We start from the raw sequence: 19,547 nt of genomic DNA, 5'->3' as shown, positions 1-19,547 counted from the left end.
GTCATGATAATGTGCAGCGCGTTAACAACATGGTTGTGGCTGACAAATGTGTAACAGTGAAAGAATTGTCACTCCAAGTTGGAATAGGAGAAGCAAGTGTGTACAGAATATTGAAACAGTTGGGGTTGAAAAAGGTTTGTGCCAGGTGGTTTCCGAGGATGTTGACAGAAGCCCACAAAGAAACCCGAAAAACAGTGTGCAGCAAACTTTTGGACCAGTATGAGAATGGTGGAGATGACTTTCTTGCAAGAATTGTGACAGTAGATGAAACATGGTCCACCATTTTGAACTGGAGACATTGCCTTACAGTCCTGATCTGGCACCATGTGATTACCATCTCTTTGGTTAACTGAAGGAATTCCTTCACGGAATGAGTTTGAAGATGATGACTCCCTTGTGCACTTTGCTAAAGAGTGGTTCAGAAGTGTTGGTTCAGATTCAGACTTTTACCGTGCAGGTATACGAGTTCTTGTTCCAAGGTGGCATGCGGCAGTTGAAAGGGACGGGGATTATGTGGAAAAGTGACATTTTGTTTCTAAAGGATGTATGTACATTTTGTGAAAAAGCAAAGCAGTAGGATAAAAATGTAATTTTTAAATAAATGTTGTGCATTACTTTTGGAGTGACCCTTATAGTAATGTTTTGTAGTAATTCTTAAACTAGACAGATATCAGATTGTTTCACTTAATGTCGGATGGAATTGAAATCACATTTATCTGTTATAATATCACTTGGCGTCTACAGTATCTTCTGTTTTGCTGTGATACATAAAGGGTAAAGGCTGTCAAGGTAATTGAGAATTATTTCTTAAATCTTGAAACTTACCTCCGAAGAAACATAAATGTCGAATTTCATTTGTCATACTTGTATGGAATCAAAAAAGAAGTCCCCCAGTGACTAAACAGCTTCGTTTACTGTTTGTTGTACTTAATTATATTTTATTAGGGCCATATTCATAGACATTTTTAGCGTGGGTTTCCAGTGATCAGCGTTTTTCGTATTCATAAACCAGTGATAGCGATAGGATATGATTTGAATTCTGTACTAGTAACCAGTGGATAGCTGGGGCTAGCTTAGTACGCTTGTAGCGCATGCTGCGAAATGTCTATGAATAGCACCCTTAATGTTTTATCCGAATTTTTCATGGTGCATAGCAGGTTGAAATTTAAAGCTGAAATCGGAACTACTGTACCACGAAATGTGTACCATTTAATATAGAATTCAAAAACTAAAATAAAGTGAAAATAGGAAATTGCTTCTAAATGATTTTTTTTTAAATAAGCTACAAAGCTTTTTGTGCTGTATTTATTTTATATATTACATCGGGGATATTTCCAGTAAATTTCCACATTAGAATATGTTGTGCGATGCAAAGGTACAAAAGTGACACCTTTGCATTTCTTCTGAGCACATTTGCCATAAAAGATTGAACCCTCATCTGAAAAGATAGTATTCCTTTGTTTCAGGGAAACGTTGTGATATTGGATGAAGCTCACAATGTAGAGAAAATGTGTGAGGAATCAGTTTCTGTCCAGATCCGTAGTACAGATGTGGCATTGTGTATACAAGAAATCACAGAGGTGAGGAAAAGTTTATATTAAATTTATACAATTTTGTAGAATGCTGTGACTTGCTTGTTTACAAGCTATTTATTTATTTGTTTGCTTGTTAATTAATTTATTTATGTGTTTATTAATTTATTTGATGCCTTATACGTGTTTTAATGATGATGATGATGATGATGATGATGATGATGATTTTGATTTATTTATTCATATAAGTGCTGAAGGTACTGTTTCTTTTATATACGATGGCAGCTGTTATGTTGGTGCTTTTAAATGCATAATCCATCATTGTCAGGTGTGTGACCGAAGTTAGTGTTTTTTTTTTCCCCCAGTTTTCTCAGTAAATTATTTTTTTCACGCTTTTCCTTTCTTGCAGGTCATGAAGGATTTTGCTGAAAAAGAACAGTCTGCTACAGACTTTACACAAAGCAGTGATTCTTCAGATTTCACACCAGAGGAACTCTGTATTCTCAAGACAATATTCTTGGAGTTGGAGAAAATTATTGATGCTATCCAGGTTACATCAGAAGGCTCAACTTTTGATGGGGACTACATCATCAGTCTCCTAGCCAAAGCAGAGGTATATGACTTAGAGCTCGCGCAAAAGATCTGAAAGCTTCAAGACTGTTGAGATTTAAAGACAAGTACCGGTTCCTGGTCAGGCGTAAAGTCCACTTGCAAAACATTTGCCTGTCGTTTGCTCACTGATAGGTGCTTGTAGTGAATCTCTTTGTGTTACTTTACGGAAGTTTTATAAATATTCAGTGGATGCATTTATAAGTGTGTATGTATTTAAAGTGTGTATAAAGAGTTTAAGTGTTTGTAATTTGCAATTGTAGTTAAGGAAATGGATCCAGCAGTTATTTCAAAATTAAACAGGAAGAAGCTTCATAATGAAACCAAAGAAGTTATAAATGACGTATCTATTGGTGTTTACATCCAAAGAAGCTTCTCAAGGAAATGAAATTCCTCTACACATAGTTCAAAAGCGAGTGGTAATGGCTACAGACGTGTCCTGTAGCAGTATGAAAACATGTTGCAGAAACGAGAAAAATTGAGAGACAATGATACATCTATCGAAATGCCGTATAAGAAGAGAATAATAATTTAAAACGAGTATGTTCAGACTAGACGCATGTGACGGAAGTGTAGTGCAAAGGACATAACTGAAGGTACGGTCACACGTCGCTACTTTTGCAGCGATGCAGCACAAAAAACTGCGCAACTGTCGTACTACGACGTGTGAACAACGGTGCAACCCGAAAAGTAGCAGCTGCCGAACCTACTGCTCGCTACTTTTTCATGCTGCGCGCAGCTTAAAAGTAGCAACGTGTGAACAGGGTTCTCAGGGTTGCAGCCGCAGCATTTTTGATATCGGTTTTGTTGAAACTTTTGCTGCGGTTGCGACCAGTGTTGCCACCCAAATGTGCCAATGGTACTTTTATTGTTTGGATGTATTTTAATGTTAGATGTGATGAAAATAAATTATTTGTAACAGTTATTAAATGCACAACACAGTCTGAGCATATTTTCTGACGATATAATTCACTTTTTTAATTTTCCGTAGTGTAGTTTCAAACAGGAGGATTGCCAACATTGATTACGTGAATATGCTGTTGGTTATCATTTAAGTATATAGGCGTTTTTAAAAACTTTATAGTAAAAATAATGCCAATTTCTGAATACTAGTTAGGACAGAAAAGCAAATAATAGATAAGGAAGCTTTCGCATGAGTTTATTAATAATGCGAACATAACCACAAAATGATATTGAGAAGTCGATACGGAGATGGAAACCTGCAGCATGACTGCGGCTGCAAAAGTAGCGCCTTGTGTGTGAACAGACTCGCAACCTCCAGTTGCAACTTTTGCAGCACTCGGGTTGCACAGCACGAAAAGTAACGTGCAGCGCGCTACTTTTGGCTTACGTGTGAACACGACACGCAACTTTTGCAGCTGCAGTACAAAAGTTGCACAGCAAAAGTAGCGACTTGTGACTGTACCTTGAGAAACGTGTTGCAACAGTCACTACATTTAGAATGAAACTGAAAGACGCAATTGGCTTTAATAGGGCAATATTAGTGTTATAACTCTGCCAAAAAACTGGGATATTGTTGGGAGAAATGGAATACAAGTACGTTGCTATTAGTTGAAAATCACGATATTAGGCAAAGGAGGATACACCACCTGACATTATTTTTAATTATCGAGTTGAGAGAAGAAATGAGGAGTAGATTTTTATTTTTAATTATTGAGTTGAGAGAAGAAATGAGGAGTAGGTTTTAAAAAATTAGTTTGCCCAAAATCATAAAAATTGCTTTAATATGGCTATAATCCTTATATAAGCTTCCATATTATACATACGAGTTTCGCATCAAAATACAGTAATTTCTGCAGTTACGTAGATATGAAATTGGTTTCGAGATTTTTCATTTTCCGTACAGCAGTTTTTTTTTTCCTTCAATTTTCCTTGAAAATAAATAATGTACAAAACAGTGTTTTGAAAGTCCACTCCTTAAATATTTTGTATCTCACAGCGCCTGCTACGAGTAATAATACACATCGAAGATGAGCTGGGATTCATTTGTAATGGCATACTAATTTCGAAATCTCAGAAGAAATCTGGCGATTATCATTCTCAAATAATTCAAGTTAATTATGAAAAATGGATTCGAGAGAACTTGATTCTAAATTTGACCCCGCTATCTGTTGTATTTGATAACACTCCTTACCATAATGTTGCTTTAAATAGAGCCTCCTCTTAAAATTCAACAACTGTAATGAAGGAATGGCTTGAAAAAGAGGCCATTCCTTACAGTGATGATTTGTTGAAACCAACATTTGAAAAAAAAAATATATATATGTGTGAAGCACTAGTTATTATTCGATGATATCACAGACCCCAGTATCATAAGTCTCGGTGGTATCAATAATGATGATAATGATGGTTTCAACTGTGACAGTAAAATGGACGGGATAGCAGAACTTGAGGACTCGGACTAGCAGCTCAAGTTAACAGGTTTATGTTTTCAATTCGATGTTTAGTGCACGCGCACTTACCATTTTTACGCTGTTCTCTCTCCTCCCAAGTGACGTAGATCAGCTTTCAGATCTTTCACATAAGCTGTACTGTTAGATAATTTTCTGTGTTGTTAATTGAAGAAATGCCGATGAAATTTTATATATGTAATTATAATGAAATTATCTTCATCTCTTTGTTATGTGGACAGCATATGTGCTTCCCAAATAAGTTTTTTCTCTAACATTCACGGTTATAGAGGAAATTGTTATGTTTTTATAAAGCATTTGGCAACATCACGGCTGCTGCTATAACTCTAAGGAAGCATGGTCTACCTCCTTACTTTCTCCTCCCCTTCTGCTGTACTCAGTCGGTAATATGTGATGTGTGCTGGGTTGCAAGATTTATTTCAACCATTTTTGCTGTTATTCAATTTAAATTCATGAACTAAACGATTTAATTTGCAAAAAAAATATTCAAGACATTAACTGTTAATATTATTTTTACATATCTGCTTGTATAGCAATCAGCCGTTTCTCTCGGGTCATTACCGCAATAGAGTGCTGCAAACATTGAGCAAAGACTATTTTTTTCCTGCTTAATGGTGCTTCATGGAAGGATAAGTGTAATATAAGTTTTGTTATGTTTTACATATACAATCGCTTCTTAAATTTTGGTGCAGAGGTTACCATCCACTCTGTGCGTCTGTCATTTAAAAATATTTATTATCAGCTAGGGAAATATTTAATACTGTATGTAGGTCTCTCTCTCTCTCTCTCTTTTTTTTCGTGACATTTCCAAGGTAGCGGAAAGATTCTCTAATGCCTTCATTTCAAGTATTATTGTTAATGTTGTTGTGGCAGTAATTGGGATAGGTAGTATATCACTGGCTCAATATTACAAGGTTCCATGTCTATATCAGAAATATTACTACATACACCCTTGTAACATTTAGCCAGCGATATGTTTCACAAGCATTCAGTGAATTCATTAGAATTGCATTGTTGTTGTTGTTTTCTAATACCAGGCGTTTGACAATAAAGTCATTTGACCTCTTGCACACCAATATTTTTCAAAGATATTATCATGACCAGCCACTGAAGCACAGATTTTGAGGTGTTCCGAATCCATTTCTTGGTTTGAGTTGCACAATGGACAGTTAGGGGACTGATATATTCCAATTCTATGCAGGTGTTTGGCCAAACAATCATGGCCTGTTGCCAATCTAAATGCAGAATTGCATTGTCTGGTAACTGCAACAGCTAGCTTAGCAGTGAATAACCAAGGAGGCAGGCCTACTATGTGGAAATAATTTGACCAATCATAAGAAAGTAACACAGATGAGTAGCTGCTAAATAACTTTGTTGCTGTGGTAATTTTGAATGTGCAATAATATGGAAGCTGAGTATCCTTTAATGTTTCAGATAACTTATGAGAAGAGTGACCTGTTGATACAGTTGCTGGTGAAAGTTGTCCAGTATCTTTCTGTTGCTGGAAATTCACCATTTCACTCCAAAGGCGCAGGAATTCAGAAATTTTTGGACTTATTACGAATTATATACAGGGGATCAAATAATTATGCAGAGCAGATCAAGAGAAGCTTTAAAGTGAGTCTGTTATTCAGTCATTCATTTGCTTGAGCTTAAATTGAATCTAGACATTACTAACTCACTGAATGATCATTGCACAATAAAGGAGCTAATAATATAGGGTAATTCGTTTGGGAAGACATAAAATAAAAATAAAAATACCATGGCATGAGATTGGTTACTATCTTTCTATCTGTAATCTGTAAATACATTGTAGAAGGGACACGAATCACGCAAGTGAAAGTGGGTAGGGATCACATACACATGCCCACACACACACTTACACACAGACACATGGGTGATTCTACTATTAGAGGGCGTTTTCAACTTCGTATAAAAAATTATTTTTGAAGTTGGAAAAAGAAATATGGAAACAGATTTTCTCGATTCTGAGTCATTGTGAGGATATGCAGTATAGCCAGCAGAGCTGAATTTCCATAAACAGCTATATTTTACTTAATATTTGACAATTAATATTTGAGGAGAAAAATTCGCTCCAGCGCCGGGGATCGAACCCGGGTCCTTGGTTCTACGTACCAAGCGCTCTGACCACTGAGCTACGCCGAATTCAATCCATAGCACCAGATCGAATTTGGCATAGCTCAGTGGTCAGAATGCAGTGGTCCCCGGCGCCGGAGTGAATTTTTCTCCTCAAATATTGTCAACAATTACAGAGATTATTCTGTAGGACAAATTAATAAATCCATAATATTCTCATAGCTAGCAGTGCATCATAACTGCGGAATCCCAGCCAAATAAGTCACTCAGCTGAGTGCGCTCCTAGTATAATGGCAATTGACACTAGACATATACGTCAACATATATGCCTAACTTGGAGTCAGGCCACAAAGAGAAACACTGAAGGAGGAAGATTCGATCCAGTGCTGTGAATTGAATTCGGCGTAGCTCAGTGGTCAGAGCGCTTGGTACGTAGAACCAAGGACCCGGGTTCGATCCCCGGCGTCAGAGCAAATTTTTCTACTCAAATATTAATTGTCAACAATTACAGAGATTATTCTGTAGGACAAATTAATAAATCCATAATATTATTATATTTTACTTATTAAAAGTTGATTCTCCATGCTAATGACATTGTGGCTATTCTAATGACTCAATCCTTAGTTCTAATGTTGAGATTTTGTAGAAAACCTGAAACCTAATAAAATTCAACCATGTAAAAAAAATCACTTAATTTTTTTAACATTCATATGTTTCGTAACTAGGCACTGTATTTATAGAAATTGTTACTATGAAGGTACACGCACACACGCAGGTGGGCAGGCAGGCACAGATATTTTTTAGATGAAGTTTTGTGCCAAACTACTGTAACACTGTGTCTACTTGGTTTTTTTTTCTCGCAGCTGTGTATGAAATGAAGATTTGATCCATTTTTGGAGATTCACAATGTGTAATGCCTGAACACATTTCATGCAGCTCTAGAGAATGTTGACAAGTTGTGTATGGCATTGCCATCTCTGTGGACAATTTATTGTTTTAAGACTCTTCTTGAAATTCGTTATCATAGCAGCACTAACAGCAGCTTTGGTATCGAGAACACTCTGAAGTCTAATCAGTGTGTGGCTTCTTAATCGACCTGCTTTAAATGTGCTGTACAATAACATTATCGAATTGTAATTGAAACACCATACTCACTGCAATAGCGACATTGAACTGATCTTACATTAAAAAAAATTATTTAAAACACAACATTCATTGTTGCATTGCAGTAAATGACATCTTGTTTATTCAGTCATTGCTAATTGATTATCTGATTTCTTTTGTTCGTAAAAAGAATGTTTTGACTTACTGAAACTAAAATTACGAGGCGCATCCAGAAAGTAAGTTTCCCGATTTTTTCCCCTTGAAAGTAAACGTAATTAGCCATGTCAATTGCGCATGGGTAACAGATCTATGACATATCAATCATATGCCAGTCGGACAGGTCCCGCCTGGTGCCAGTAGCGTGGCAGCAGTGGTCCAAAATGGAAGCTCTTATTCCTTCTCCTGCCGCCTGCGAGGTTCGGTCAGTGATAAAGTTCTTTAATGCACAAAGCATTGCGCCAATTGAAATTCATCGGCAGCTCTGTCAGGTCTATGGGCCGAACATCATGAGTAAGCAGATGGTGCGTTGCTGGTGTAGGCAGTTTTCCGAAGGTCGTCAAAGTGTCCATGATGAAGAGCGCAGTGGGCGACCGTCCCTCATCAATGATGGTATTCAGCTGGTGCGGCAGTGCATCATGGAGAACCGTCGCTTCACGATTACGGAGCTGAGCAGCCATTTTCCGCAGATATCGCGATCCTTGTTGCATGAGATTGTCACTAAGCACCTGCTGTTCAAAAAAGTGTGTGCCAGGTGGTTGCCGAAAAACCTGACACCCGAACACAAAATGCAACGTTTAGGAGCAGCACTGACATTTCTGCAACGGTATCATGATGACAGATACGAGTTCCTCGACAGGATTGTCACGGGCAATGAGACTTGGATTTCGCACTTCACCCCGGAAACCAAGCAGCAGTCAATGCATTGGCGGCATAGTGGATCTCCGGTCAGGACGAAATTCAAACAGACGCTGTCGGTATGGAAAGTGATGTGCACGGTGTTCTGGGACAGGAAGGGCATTCTGCTCATTGACTTCCTTCCAAGAGGTGAAACAGTGAACACTGACCATTACTGTGAAACACTGCGAAAATTGCGACGTGCCATTCAAAACAAGAGGCGTGGAATGCTTACTGCAGGTGTTGTGCTCCTCCATGACAATGCTCGTCCGCATACGGCTCGGCGCACAGCAGCTGTTTTGACAGAATTTGGCTGGGAGTTGTTTGATCATCCATCCTACAGTCCTGATCTTGCTCCCAGCGATTTTCACGTTTTCTTGCACCTCAAGAAATTCCTGTCCTCCGGTGAGCGTTTTGGCAATGACGAAGAGCTGAAAACGTCTGTCACACACTGGTTCCATTCACAGGCGGCAGAGTTCTACGACAGAGGGATACAAAAGTTGATCCCATGATACAAGTGTCTCAATTCTGATGGTGGCTATGTTGAAAAATAGCTGAAACATTGCTGTACCTGTTGCCAATAAATGTTTTCCTGAAAGTGTGTGTTCTTTTTTTAAAAAAATAGGGAAACTTACTTTCTGGATGCGCCCCATACTTTCGTATCACTCCCAATGTAATTGTTATAGTGATTTTATTTTGTCTTCTCAAACAGATCAGAATGTAATATATACAGGGACAATTCACACTACATACATTGCACCAGAGAATGGTACATAATAACTCTGTTTCATATTTTTATGTGATATATATAAAGGATAAGAATAATTTCGTTTGTGTCATTTTGTATTACATTTTACATCAAGTGTTATTTCTTCACAGGTTCATATAACGGAGGAAGAACCAAAGAGCTCAAAAAATAAATCCATTTCATGGGGCGAAACCAAACCATCTACCAGCAATGGAAAAGGACGAGTAATGAGTTTTTTATGCTTCAGCCCTGCATTTGGGTAACTATTTTATCATTAAATTAATTTCAGAATGGAGAATTTGTGACTTACAGGAATCAGTCCTCTTAATGTATTTAGCTGTTTGCTGATAACATAAAGTCCACTATAGTCCGCTGTAGTCTTTTCAGTTCTTGTTTTTCGTGAGAAATGAGGGGTATTTTGATCGGTGTTCATTATAGATGTCTGTTGCTAGTAGCCAGAGTTGGAGTGTAGTCAATATATACTGCAGGGCTGTGTCTTCTGCAACTGGTACTGATGATTTTAATTTACTTCTTTTGTGATTTATGGATTGACAGTATAGAAGAATGTGTTCCAGATCTTCATGATTATTATCAGAAATGTAGGATTATCAGAAATGTGAAATCGGTGTAGTTACAATTGTGTGACAATGTGACCTGTTCTGGCTCTTGTTAAAAATGTTTGAACATGTCTGGGAAAGTTTTTGTACATTTCCAGGTCATTTGGTTTCTTGTGTACAGACTGTAAAATTTTTTTCTTGTCAGAAGAGAGCCAATTGTTGATCTATAGGTTTACAAAATGAGACTTTACTGAAGCAAAAGCACTGGATAGAGATATCACTTGAAGAGGTGTTGGTTGCAAATATGTTGCCTGTTTTTCAATGTTATCGGCTTTCTCGTTTCTAGGTATACCACAATGACTAGGTAGCCATTGACTTGCAGGAAGTAACTACAGTATGTATTCTTGACATCTTCCTGTTTTGTTGCCGGTCATTTGTTTGTGTTTCAGTGTTTGTTTTTAACTTTTTGTTGGCGTCCCTTGCACAATTACTATTCTACACTCCAAATACTTAATCCCTTAATTAATTTTGGTGAACCTTTGTTATCGTCTTCTTGTATTTCCCTTATGTTCGCTACATGATGACACAATATTGTTGGAGTTATTGTTGTTTCCTACTTTTTTTTTTTTCGTTGTTGGTAACTCTATAGCATCTATTAGATGCTTTGTGGTTGTGCTAACACATGGAGTTATTTGTGAACAATGTGACGCTGAAACGTGTGTTCAGGTCTTCTTCTTCAAGAAAAATTCACCGAGAGCCCAGCCCGGGAATCGAACCAGGGACGTCCCGATCTGGAAGCCAGCATGCTCACCAACAGACCACGGAGGCAGTCGTTTCCTACTTTGACTATCAAAGATGTCTGTAATCTCTCTTGTATTAAACCTTTATATTATCGTGTGGAACAGAAAGATACAACACCATACTTTGTATGAACTACTTAACAACTCTCTTAAAAAGATGGCAGGGGATTTGTAGAATCCTTACAATCATGTAGAATATGTAAGTGGCATCCCAACAAATCTCCATCTCCATCATCATCATCATCATCATCATCATCATCATCATCATCATCATCATCATCTCATTGCGGGTGTAGCGTAGGCTAGCTTCGTATGGTGCACCCTGAGCAACCATTTTTTCGATAAATTGGTCTACACAACTGGCATCATATGAGTGAATGACGATCAGTCAAATATTCACCATTGGGGGGTCGGGTGGGAAGATTGAAAAGCTAGATCACTAATGGTCTCATTGCTAGATGTGACTCCACATTAGAAACCAACCAACCATTTTTATTTTTTTTGGCCGGTCAGTGTATATATAAAATTATGAATTCTTTACTATATCATGTTTAAGTAGTTGGTAAACTAAAATTTTTCGATGAAAGAGTAATGGAACGGAGAAAAATTCTCTCCGGAACCGGGATTTGAACCCAGGATCGGTGTGGCTTAGTGGATAAAGCATCAGCACATAGAGCTGAAAACCCGAGTTCAAATCCCGGTTCCGGAGAGAATTTTTCTCCGTTCCATTACTCTTTCATCGTATGATGATGCAGAATATCTGCATGGAAATATCATATGTACTTCGGTACATTAAAATAATATAAACTAAAATTTATTAAAATGGTTAATGGTGCTGTTTGCAGGATGAAACAGCTAATGGAAAACTGTGTTCACTGTATAATTCTTACTAGTGGTACACTGTCACCAATGCAGCCTCTTATCTCTGAACTGGGCATTCCAATTCCAGTGACTTTAGAGAACCCTCATGTCATTGGACCAAACCAGGTGTATGTTTCTGTGGTGAAGGCAGGACCAGATGGATATCCATTGAACTCTTCTTACCAAACTAGGTAATTAAAATTAATAAAACACTCTTTAAAAACTTAATTTTTTTTTTCATGGCTATAAGCCAGTTGGAATTTTATTTTTTTATTTTTATAGTTTCAAATTTTCCTTAATGATGGAAAATTTATTTTACAATTAAATATATTTCATTTAGTTATGTAGAGACACGTTATGTTGGATTACACATCTGTCATTGTCATAATTCTTTTACAACTGGCTTGGCAATTACTAAGTATCGAAAGTCCAAAGGAAGAGTTACAATAAAAATTGTAATTATTTAAAATGTTACAGTTTACCTTGCAGACGCAAAGGACTTGATTCCTTGTTTTTATTCAAGGTTGTTAAAGGCGATATCATCTGTGATTCTGTCATAAACAGCATTTGCTTTAGTGTTCCTATGAAAGGCATGAGAACTCGATAACTTTTTTAGAATGAAATTCTGAATCTCTTTTCCCTGTCTCCAGATGCTTTAAAACTGTCAAGTTGCACAGCAGTAAATTTGATCTGTGTAACTTATAGACTTAATTTTTACGCAATTGTAAAATTTATACCATAATTAGGGCCTATTATTGTTTTTTTTTATAATTTTCGTTATTATTCTTGTGTAACTATTGTACTTCCTTTTATTGGCTGTTGGTTAACAAATTAATATTAATAATACAGTAATAATTGTTGTTTAGTCAACTGCCCGAAGACAGATCTGAACCTCACAAGTGATACCAAGAAGGCACCACTTATGAGACAACTAGGCCAGGAGATAATGGGATGGGATAGCCAGTTCCTTTTCCCCTCCCTTCCATACATCACCGACTAGCTACATATAACATTAATCAGACTTCAGATGCATACAAACAATTGTTCTTCCTCTGACACATATTGTGAAGTGAGATGTATGCCTGATAATAGATGTACATACATAAAGTAATAATTAATAACAGTAATAATTTTTTCGTTTTCATTTTGTGTAATTCTCCGATAAGCAAGTTGTAATATAATAATAATAAATTGGGCTAACCGTCTATACTTATCTAGTTTTTATTTGGATTAAACATGAACGTTTTCGGCACTTATGTGCCATTTTCAAATGTATGGAAATTACCTGTTACATGATCAAATAGATACACCTTGTGTGTGATATACGTGGTATGTACCCTTGATGATCTGCCATCGTTTACAACATATATAAAAATTAAAATTAAAACACTTATTAAATTAAAAATCTATACTAATCTACATCTACAATAAAAGTCCCTTGTTTTATGTAACAATGTGGTTATCTTGAGGTTGTTATCACAACATCATAGGAACTACATGTGATAACAATCTCAAGATAACCACATTGTTACATAAAACAAGGGACTTTTATTGTAGATGTAAATTAGTATAGATTTTAAATTTAATAAGTGTTTTAATTTTAATTTTTATATATGTTGTAAATGATGGCAGATCATCAAGGGTACATACCACGTATATCACACACAAGGTGTATCTATTTGATCACGTAACAGGCAATTTCCATACATTTGAAAATGGCACATAAGTGCCGAAAACGTTAATGTTTAATCCAAATAAAAACTAGATAAGTATAGACAGCCCAATTTATTATTATTATAGTAATAATTTTATTATTACAGACGTGGACAAATTATTAACAAAATTAACGATTTTTTTATGATAATCCTATTTACAAAATTTGACTTTTCAATTTAGAGTACAGTTGAAAATTTTGCATATTTCCTTCATTACAGAAGACAGAAATATGCAAAAATGTCAACTGTAGTTTAAATTGAAGAGTCAGGTTTTGTAAAAATATATAATAAAAATCTTCAATTTTGCTAATAATTTGTAAATTAGCAAAAATGTCAACTGCATCGAAGAGTCAAATTTTGTAAAAATATAAAACAAAAATCTTCAGTTTTGCTAATAATTTGGAAATATCCAAAATGTCAACTGTGGTCCAAATTGAAGAATCGAATTTTCTAAAAATATACAATAAAAACCTTCAGTTTTGCTAATAATTTGTAAATATGCAAAAATATCAAATGTAGTCCAAATTGAGGAGTTAAATTTTGAAAAATATACAATACAAATCTTCAATTTTGCTAATAATTTGGAAATACACAAAAATGTCAACTGTAGTCTAAATTGAAGAATTATATTTTGTAAAAAATATATAATAAAAATCTTCAATTTTGCTAATAATTTGTCCACGTCTGTATATTATTAATAGTGGCAGCAGCACAGTTTTGTATAAAGGTACCTGTTAAACAAAAGAGTAGATTGTACCTCAGGAAATTCATTTATTTGTTGTCAGTGTTCAGTTTTTATGTGGGAAAGTTGATGTTTGAGCTTTTCTGACAAGTGATCAAAGTTCAAAATTTTTTTCTGTTTTTGTAATTCTTAAAAATACTTTTTTCTTCGAATTTTTTAAAATTTATTTAATAATAAGAATTTACAAGTTCATTAAGTGTCACAAATTAGTTGTTCACAAATGATTATGAATTCTCATTTCACAACTACTCTTTATCCTCCATTTTAATTATTTTTATAATTATATGTACCTGGAAACTCATTTCTACATTCAACAGTGTCCCTCAGTATGGTAAATTATACTCTAAAAAAATTGAGGTATTATTTCAGATTTTCAATGTGCTGAGAAGTGTTGATAAGAAAAAACTATCACACTGTAATGAAGCAAGTGTTGTAAAGGTTCATGGTAAAACACAAATTCAGGAAACAGCACAGAGCTACGGAGTATTAAAAATCTTGTTTATCATAACTTTTAAAGCTTGTAATTGATCTGGCAAAGAAAATTTCATTACGAAGTGAATTGTTTATATCTATCTGAAATTTGGTTTTACATGGACATCCCTCCCCTGTTATGTATACTCTTCAGGTATTTGTATATTCATCTGTGAAATATAACTCTGTATTATGGTGTTAAACACACACTTCTATAATACCTCTGTAGCATGGGAAGTTGTTAGAAATGACTGTAGTTTGTTTCTTATAAGTTTGTTAAAATTATGTATTTCGTGTTAAATATCAATCAATCAATCATCTTAATATATCCAGGTGTTTGCTGACAACATAAAGTCCACTGTAGTCTATTCAGTTTTTGTTTGTCACGAGAAATAAGGGGTATTTTGATCGGTGTTCATTATAGATGCCTGTTGCTAGTAGAGGAAGCGCAAAGAAAGCTTGCCCATTTGACTGAGGCGCAGAGAATGATATTCGGTCCTCGTGCCGTCATGCTCATTACAGGGCTGCTATGAATCACGTAATGCTGATTACAGGGCACATTCAAAGCGCGGTCTTTAGCTGTTCGTATTGTGAAATGTATTGTGCAGAGTGGGTAGAAGCCAGCATTTGCGTTACATATTCTGCGTTTTATCCCTCATATCAGGATTTTTATAGAGTTCAAAGTTTGTTTGTTAAATAACAGAGTTCTGTATAACATTCTATATACTTAACAATGCCCCCCGTTGGCTCTAAATTAGGAAGTGCTAATGAAACGTTTTACATTCAAACTAGGGAATTATTTATAACGTTTATAAATGTATGAAAAACGAAACAGGCTCCACTTGTAACGTAAGGAGTATATACAGATTAAAATAAATCGACCATAGTACCATGCTAGTTATCGGAACATTTTAATAAAATCACATAGTATTAGTTATTAATATTTTATTACAATGTCAAATATCAATAAATTATACGATCACATATTTCTTATAACATCTTTGTAATTTCATTCAGTGATTTTATATGTAAAAGAATTCGTGTTTCTGTATTTTCAACAATGTTATGTTATTAGTTACTCTGCAACTAGGTTTAGGTTCCATTACATGCGCTGTGATAAATCTCACTCGAAACATCAAGCCAGCAGACAACTGAGTACTGACGACAGTTTGCCAATCGAATCGAAGCGAGGTCGAGTGCACCCAAACGTTTCCGAAAGTTCGCGCAGCTTTCTGTGGCAAGCTCTTCTTGCGTTTACTGTAGCTAGAGTTGGAGTGTAGTCAATATATACTGCAGGGCTGTGTCTTCTGCAACTGGTACTGATGATTTTAATTTGCTTCATTTGTGGTTTATGGATGGACAGTATAGAAGAATGTGTTCCAGATCATCATGACTATTACACCACAGACAAGTAGGATTATCAGAAATGTGAAATCGATGTAGGTACAGTTGTGTGACAATGTGACCTGTTCTGGCTCTTGTTAAAAATGTTTGAACATGTCTGGACAAGTTTTTGTACATTTGGTTTCTTTTGTACAGACTGTAAAATTTTTCCTTTATCAGAAGAGAGCCAATTGTTGATCCATAAATATGAAAACGTAACAATTTTTATATATTATGTTCCTAGGAGTAAACCAGAGTATATGGCATCATTGGGTAATACAATACTCAATATAAGTCGTGTTGTGCCACATGGACTGCTGGTGTTTTTCCCATCATATCCTCTGCTTTATAGTTGCCAGGAAAAGTGGCAGCAAAGTGGTTTGTGGTCCAGGATTGTTAATATTAAGGTACAGTATGATTTAAACCTTACACTGTTATAGGTATAATGATTAGACTCCAAGAAAATGCATATTAGCTAAGTGGCAGATATAAGCCAAATTTCAGAGTGGTAATGTTGATATTATAATAAGGAATAGGTGGTACCATAGCAATGAAAATGTCTTACAAAACAGCTTGTTTGAGTGCTATCTTTATTGAATATCCAAACTTGCGTGTGTAAAATGATCAGTAATTTTATTTACCAGAGTTGGCAACCCTAATTACAATTCAATTTCAGAAATCCAGATTGAGAGACCAGCAAATCAAAGTTTTATTTATATTCAATATATGTTACCATTAAAAGCCGAAATCCATCAAAACCAGTTTCAACTAGTAAAAACTAGTTTAAGCAAATGTAGGTAGCAAGGAAGCAAGTTTTCGTAAGATCTAGAATCAATGACATGAAATGCTTACTTTATAGAACACAGAAAATTGTATGTGTTGTATTCTTATGTAATGTAACATTTTAATAATGTGTTACATTATTTAAAACGTGTTAAAATTATCTGAATTTCTTAAATGTATTACAAAACAACATACTGGAATAGTAACATGATTATTTCCTAGAACACTGATAATTTTATTATATATTGTGTTATATTCTTACCTCAGTTAATGTTTCAATCCTATATTATATAAATTCAAATGTATTTAAAATTATAAAAATGAATATTAAAAAAAAAAAAAATAAAACTCTCAAAATTACTAGAATAAAACTAAAAAAGAAGAGAATATGCCAAAAAATCAGCATTTCATAATGGGGAGTGCTGCGCTCATATGCGACCAACGATGTTACAGCCGGGCGAGTGACCAATGCCGGATTAAGAAATTTATCACATAATTTTAAGAAAATTAGAAAAGCTCGCGTAAAACTTTGGAATGTTAGAACATCTGATGAGAATTTCAGGTTTCTTCCATATTAGATGCTGAGAAAATGAGTTATACATTGAGACAAATTTGATGTTACAGGAATAGAGCTTTCCGAACCTCCTTAAAAATACTTTGAATAAAACTGTGTTTTGAACTTAATACTGGGTGTTTCAAAATTAATATCGGGGTTTTAAGGTTTTTTAGTATTTATTACATGTAACGTACAATTATAAATAATACACCAAATGAAAGAGCAACTCAAACAGTTTTGCTACAAGTGCTCAATGTGAGCACCATTTGTCACACGGCACACATCGAGATGATAAGCCAGTTCTTCCCTAACTTTGATCAGTGTGTCTGGAGTAATTGTTGCAACAACTGCTTCAATCCTCTGTCTTAAGTCTGGTAGGTCAGCTGGTAGCGGAGATACATACACATGATCCTTTATGAATCCCCAAAGGTAAAAATCGCATGGCTTAAGATCTGGTGAACGTGGAGGCCATGCAAAACAAGCTCTGTCATTTGACCCCTTTCGGCCAATCCAGTGGTCGGGTACAACGTCGTTTAACCAATCACATACTTTCATATGCATCTCCTTAAAATTCTCCACACAGATGTAGCTGGAATTGCTAATTCACGACTAGCCTTTCGAACAGATTTCTCGGGGCTACGCATGAAAGATTCTCTCACTTGTTCAACGCACAGACACAGGAAACAGTGCATGTGCATACAAAACTGTTTGAGTTGCTCTTTCATTTCATGTATTATTTATAATTGTACGTTAAATGTAATAAATACTACAAAGCCTTAAAACCCTGATATTCATTTTGAAACACTGTGTATAATTAATTTCACAGTGCGTATTTAAGCAGCATTTTAAGACATGAATGCATGCATATTTGTATGGTTTTATTCCAGTGCATGAACATCTGCTGTCTTATCATTATAGATTCATAAGTGAATTATGCTTCACAGCCAATATTTGTGGAGCCCAGGAGCCGAGACTCCTTCACCACTATAATTGCAGAATATTATAAAAAGGTGCAGGATCCTGAAACCAGAGGAGCAATCTTCATGGGTGTCACTCGAGGCAAAGTGTCTGAAGGACTTGATTTCATGGATGTTAATGGTCGAGCTGTGATTATGACTGGGCTCCCTTATCCACCCATGATGGACATTTATGTCAAACTTAAACGAAGCTATCTTGAAGAAAACCGGAAGAAAACTGATGCTGATAAGGTATGTAATGTAGTTCCAGTTCGGCATGACTCCTCTTCTTTGCTTACATCTTAGGAAGTGAAGGCTCTGTAAAGTCTAGGTAGGTAGTATTGTTCGCCATTTTTGTTCTTTCATTGCCGAACTACCAGACAAGGAATCTGTTTGCTGCACCGTTAAACATCATGTCATAGCTCCTATGATAATAAATCAAATACACTGTAATTGAGCGGCAAATAACGTCCTCATGTGCTTTCTGTGAATGCCAACGAAAGAGCCAAAATGGCGGGCGATTATATTAAGTATTTATCTAGCCTTAGGAAGTGCATAACGTCATCAGCAGTGAATCACAAGACGCACACGTTTAAATATAGCCGACCTGCAACGTGATTGGCTGCCGGAAATAAGAGTGACGGGACTATAATTGCTGTCGTGTTCTAGATGTCATGAAGAGGTTGTTTGTCTTGAAGCCAGTACGATATGTGCATCAAGCAGAGTTTTCTTGTATGGAATGAGGATTAGATCAACCTTTGTACATATGAAAATATTTTATATTACAGTGTTTGACTTCACATCAGTGGTACCTCTTTGAGGCTTCTCGTGCAGTGAATCAAGCTATTGGTCGTGTGATACGACATAAGGATGACTATGGAGCAATTATTTTCTGCGATTGTAGATTTGAAGGACCTGATTTCAGGAAAGCATTATCATCTTGGGTACAGCCACATTTCAAAGTACCAACCAATTTTGGAATGCTGCAAAATACCTTGAGACAGTTTTTCGTTAATGCAGAAAAGACAGTAAGTTAGATTTATAGAAATATTTAAATAAATAAAGGATAATTGCTTTAAGTTGTGTCCCTTGTTTATGCTGTAATGGAGAAGCCAGTCACTTTTCTGTGCAAAGTTTACTTAATTTTCAGCATTCATGTATAAAAATTGCTGTAGCATGACTAACAACATCAATGGTGGTGCTTCTCAGTGTAGTCTAGCTAGATTATTCTGTTTTTTATCTTGTGTCAAATTTTCCACAGTAAAGCAACTACTTTTTTTATGACATGATTTTCACACATCTGAACA

At 35.7% G+C, this 19,547-nt stretch overlaps 1 protein-coding gene across 3 annotated transcripts in view; it reads left to right on the top strand.

The window, feature by feature from the left end:
- The window catches only part of Rtel1 (Regulator of telomere elongation helicase 1), a 35,404-nt gene that overhangs the window by 7,199 nt on the left and 8,658 nt on the right, over positions 1-19,547 (top strand). For all 3 annotated transcript variants that reach the window (XM_069818939.1, XM_069818942.1, XM_069818940.1), the window contains exons 6-13: positions 1,467-1,580; positions 1,942-2,145; positions 6,008-6,190; positions 9,548-9,675; positions 11,619-11,825; positions 16,190-16,352; positions 18,229-18,492; positions 19,029-19,268. In XM_069818939.1, the coding sequence (XP_069675040.1) occupies positions 1,467-1,580; positions 1,942-2,145; positions 6,008-6,190; positions 9,548-9,675; positions 11,619-11,825; positions 16,190-16,352; positions 18,229-18,492; positions 19,029-19,268 (1,503 nt within the window). The remainder of the gene's footprint in view (positions 1-1,466; positions 1,581-1,941; positions 2,146-6,007; positions 6,191-9,547; positions 9,676-11,618; positions 11,826-16,189; positions 16,353-18,228; positions 18,493-19,028; positions 19,269-19,547) is intronic.

This window comes from Periplaneta americana, chromosome 2, assembly GCF_040183065.1.
Source record: "Periplaneta americana isolate PAMFEO1 chromosome 2, P.americana_PAMFEO1_priV1, whole genome shotgun sequence".
In the NCBI taxonomy this organism is placed as follows: domain Eukaryota; kingdom Metazoa; phylum Arthropoda; class Insecta; order Blattodea; family Blattidae; genus Periplaneta; species Periplaneta americana.
Note: the sequence above shows the minus strand (reverse complement) of the source record. Positions and strands in the feature narration are given on the sequence as shown.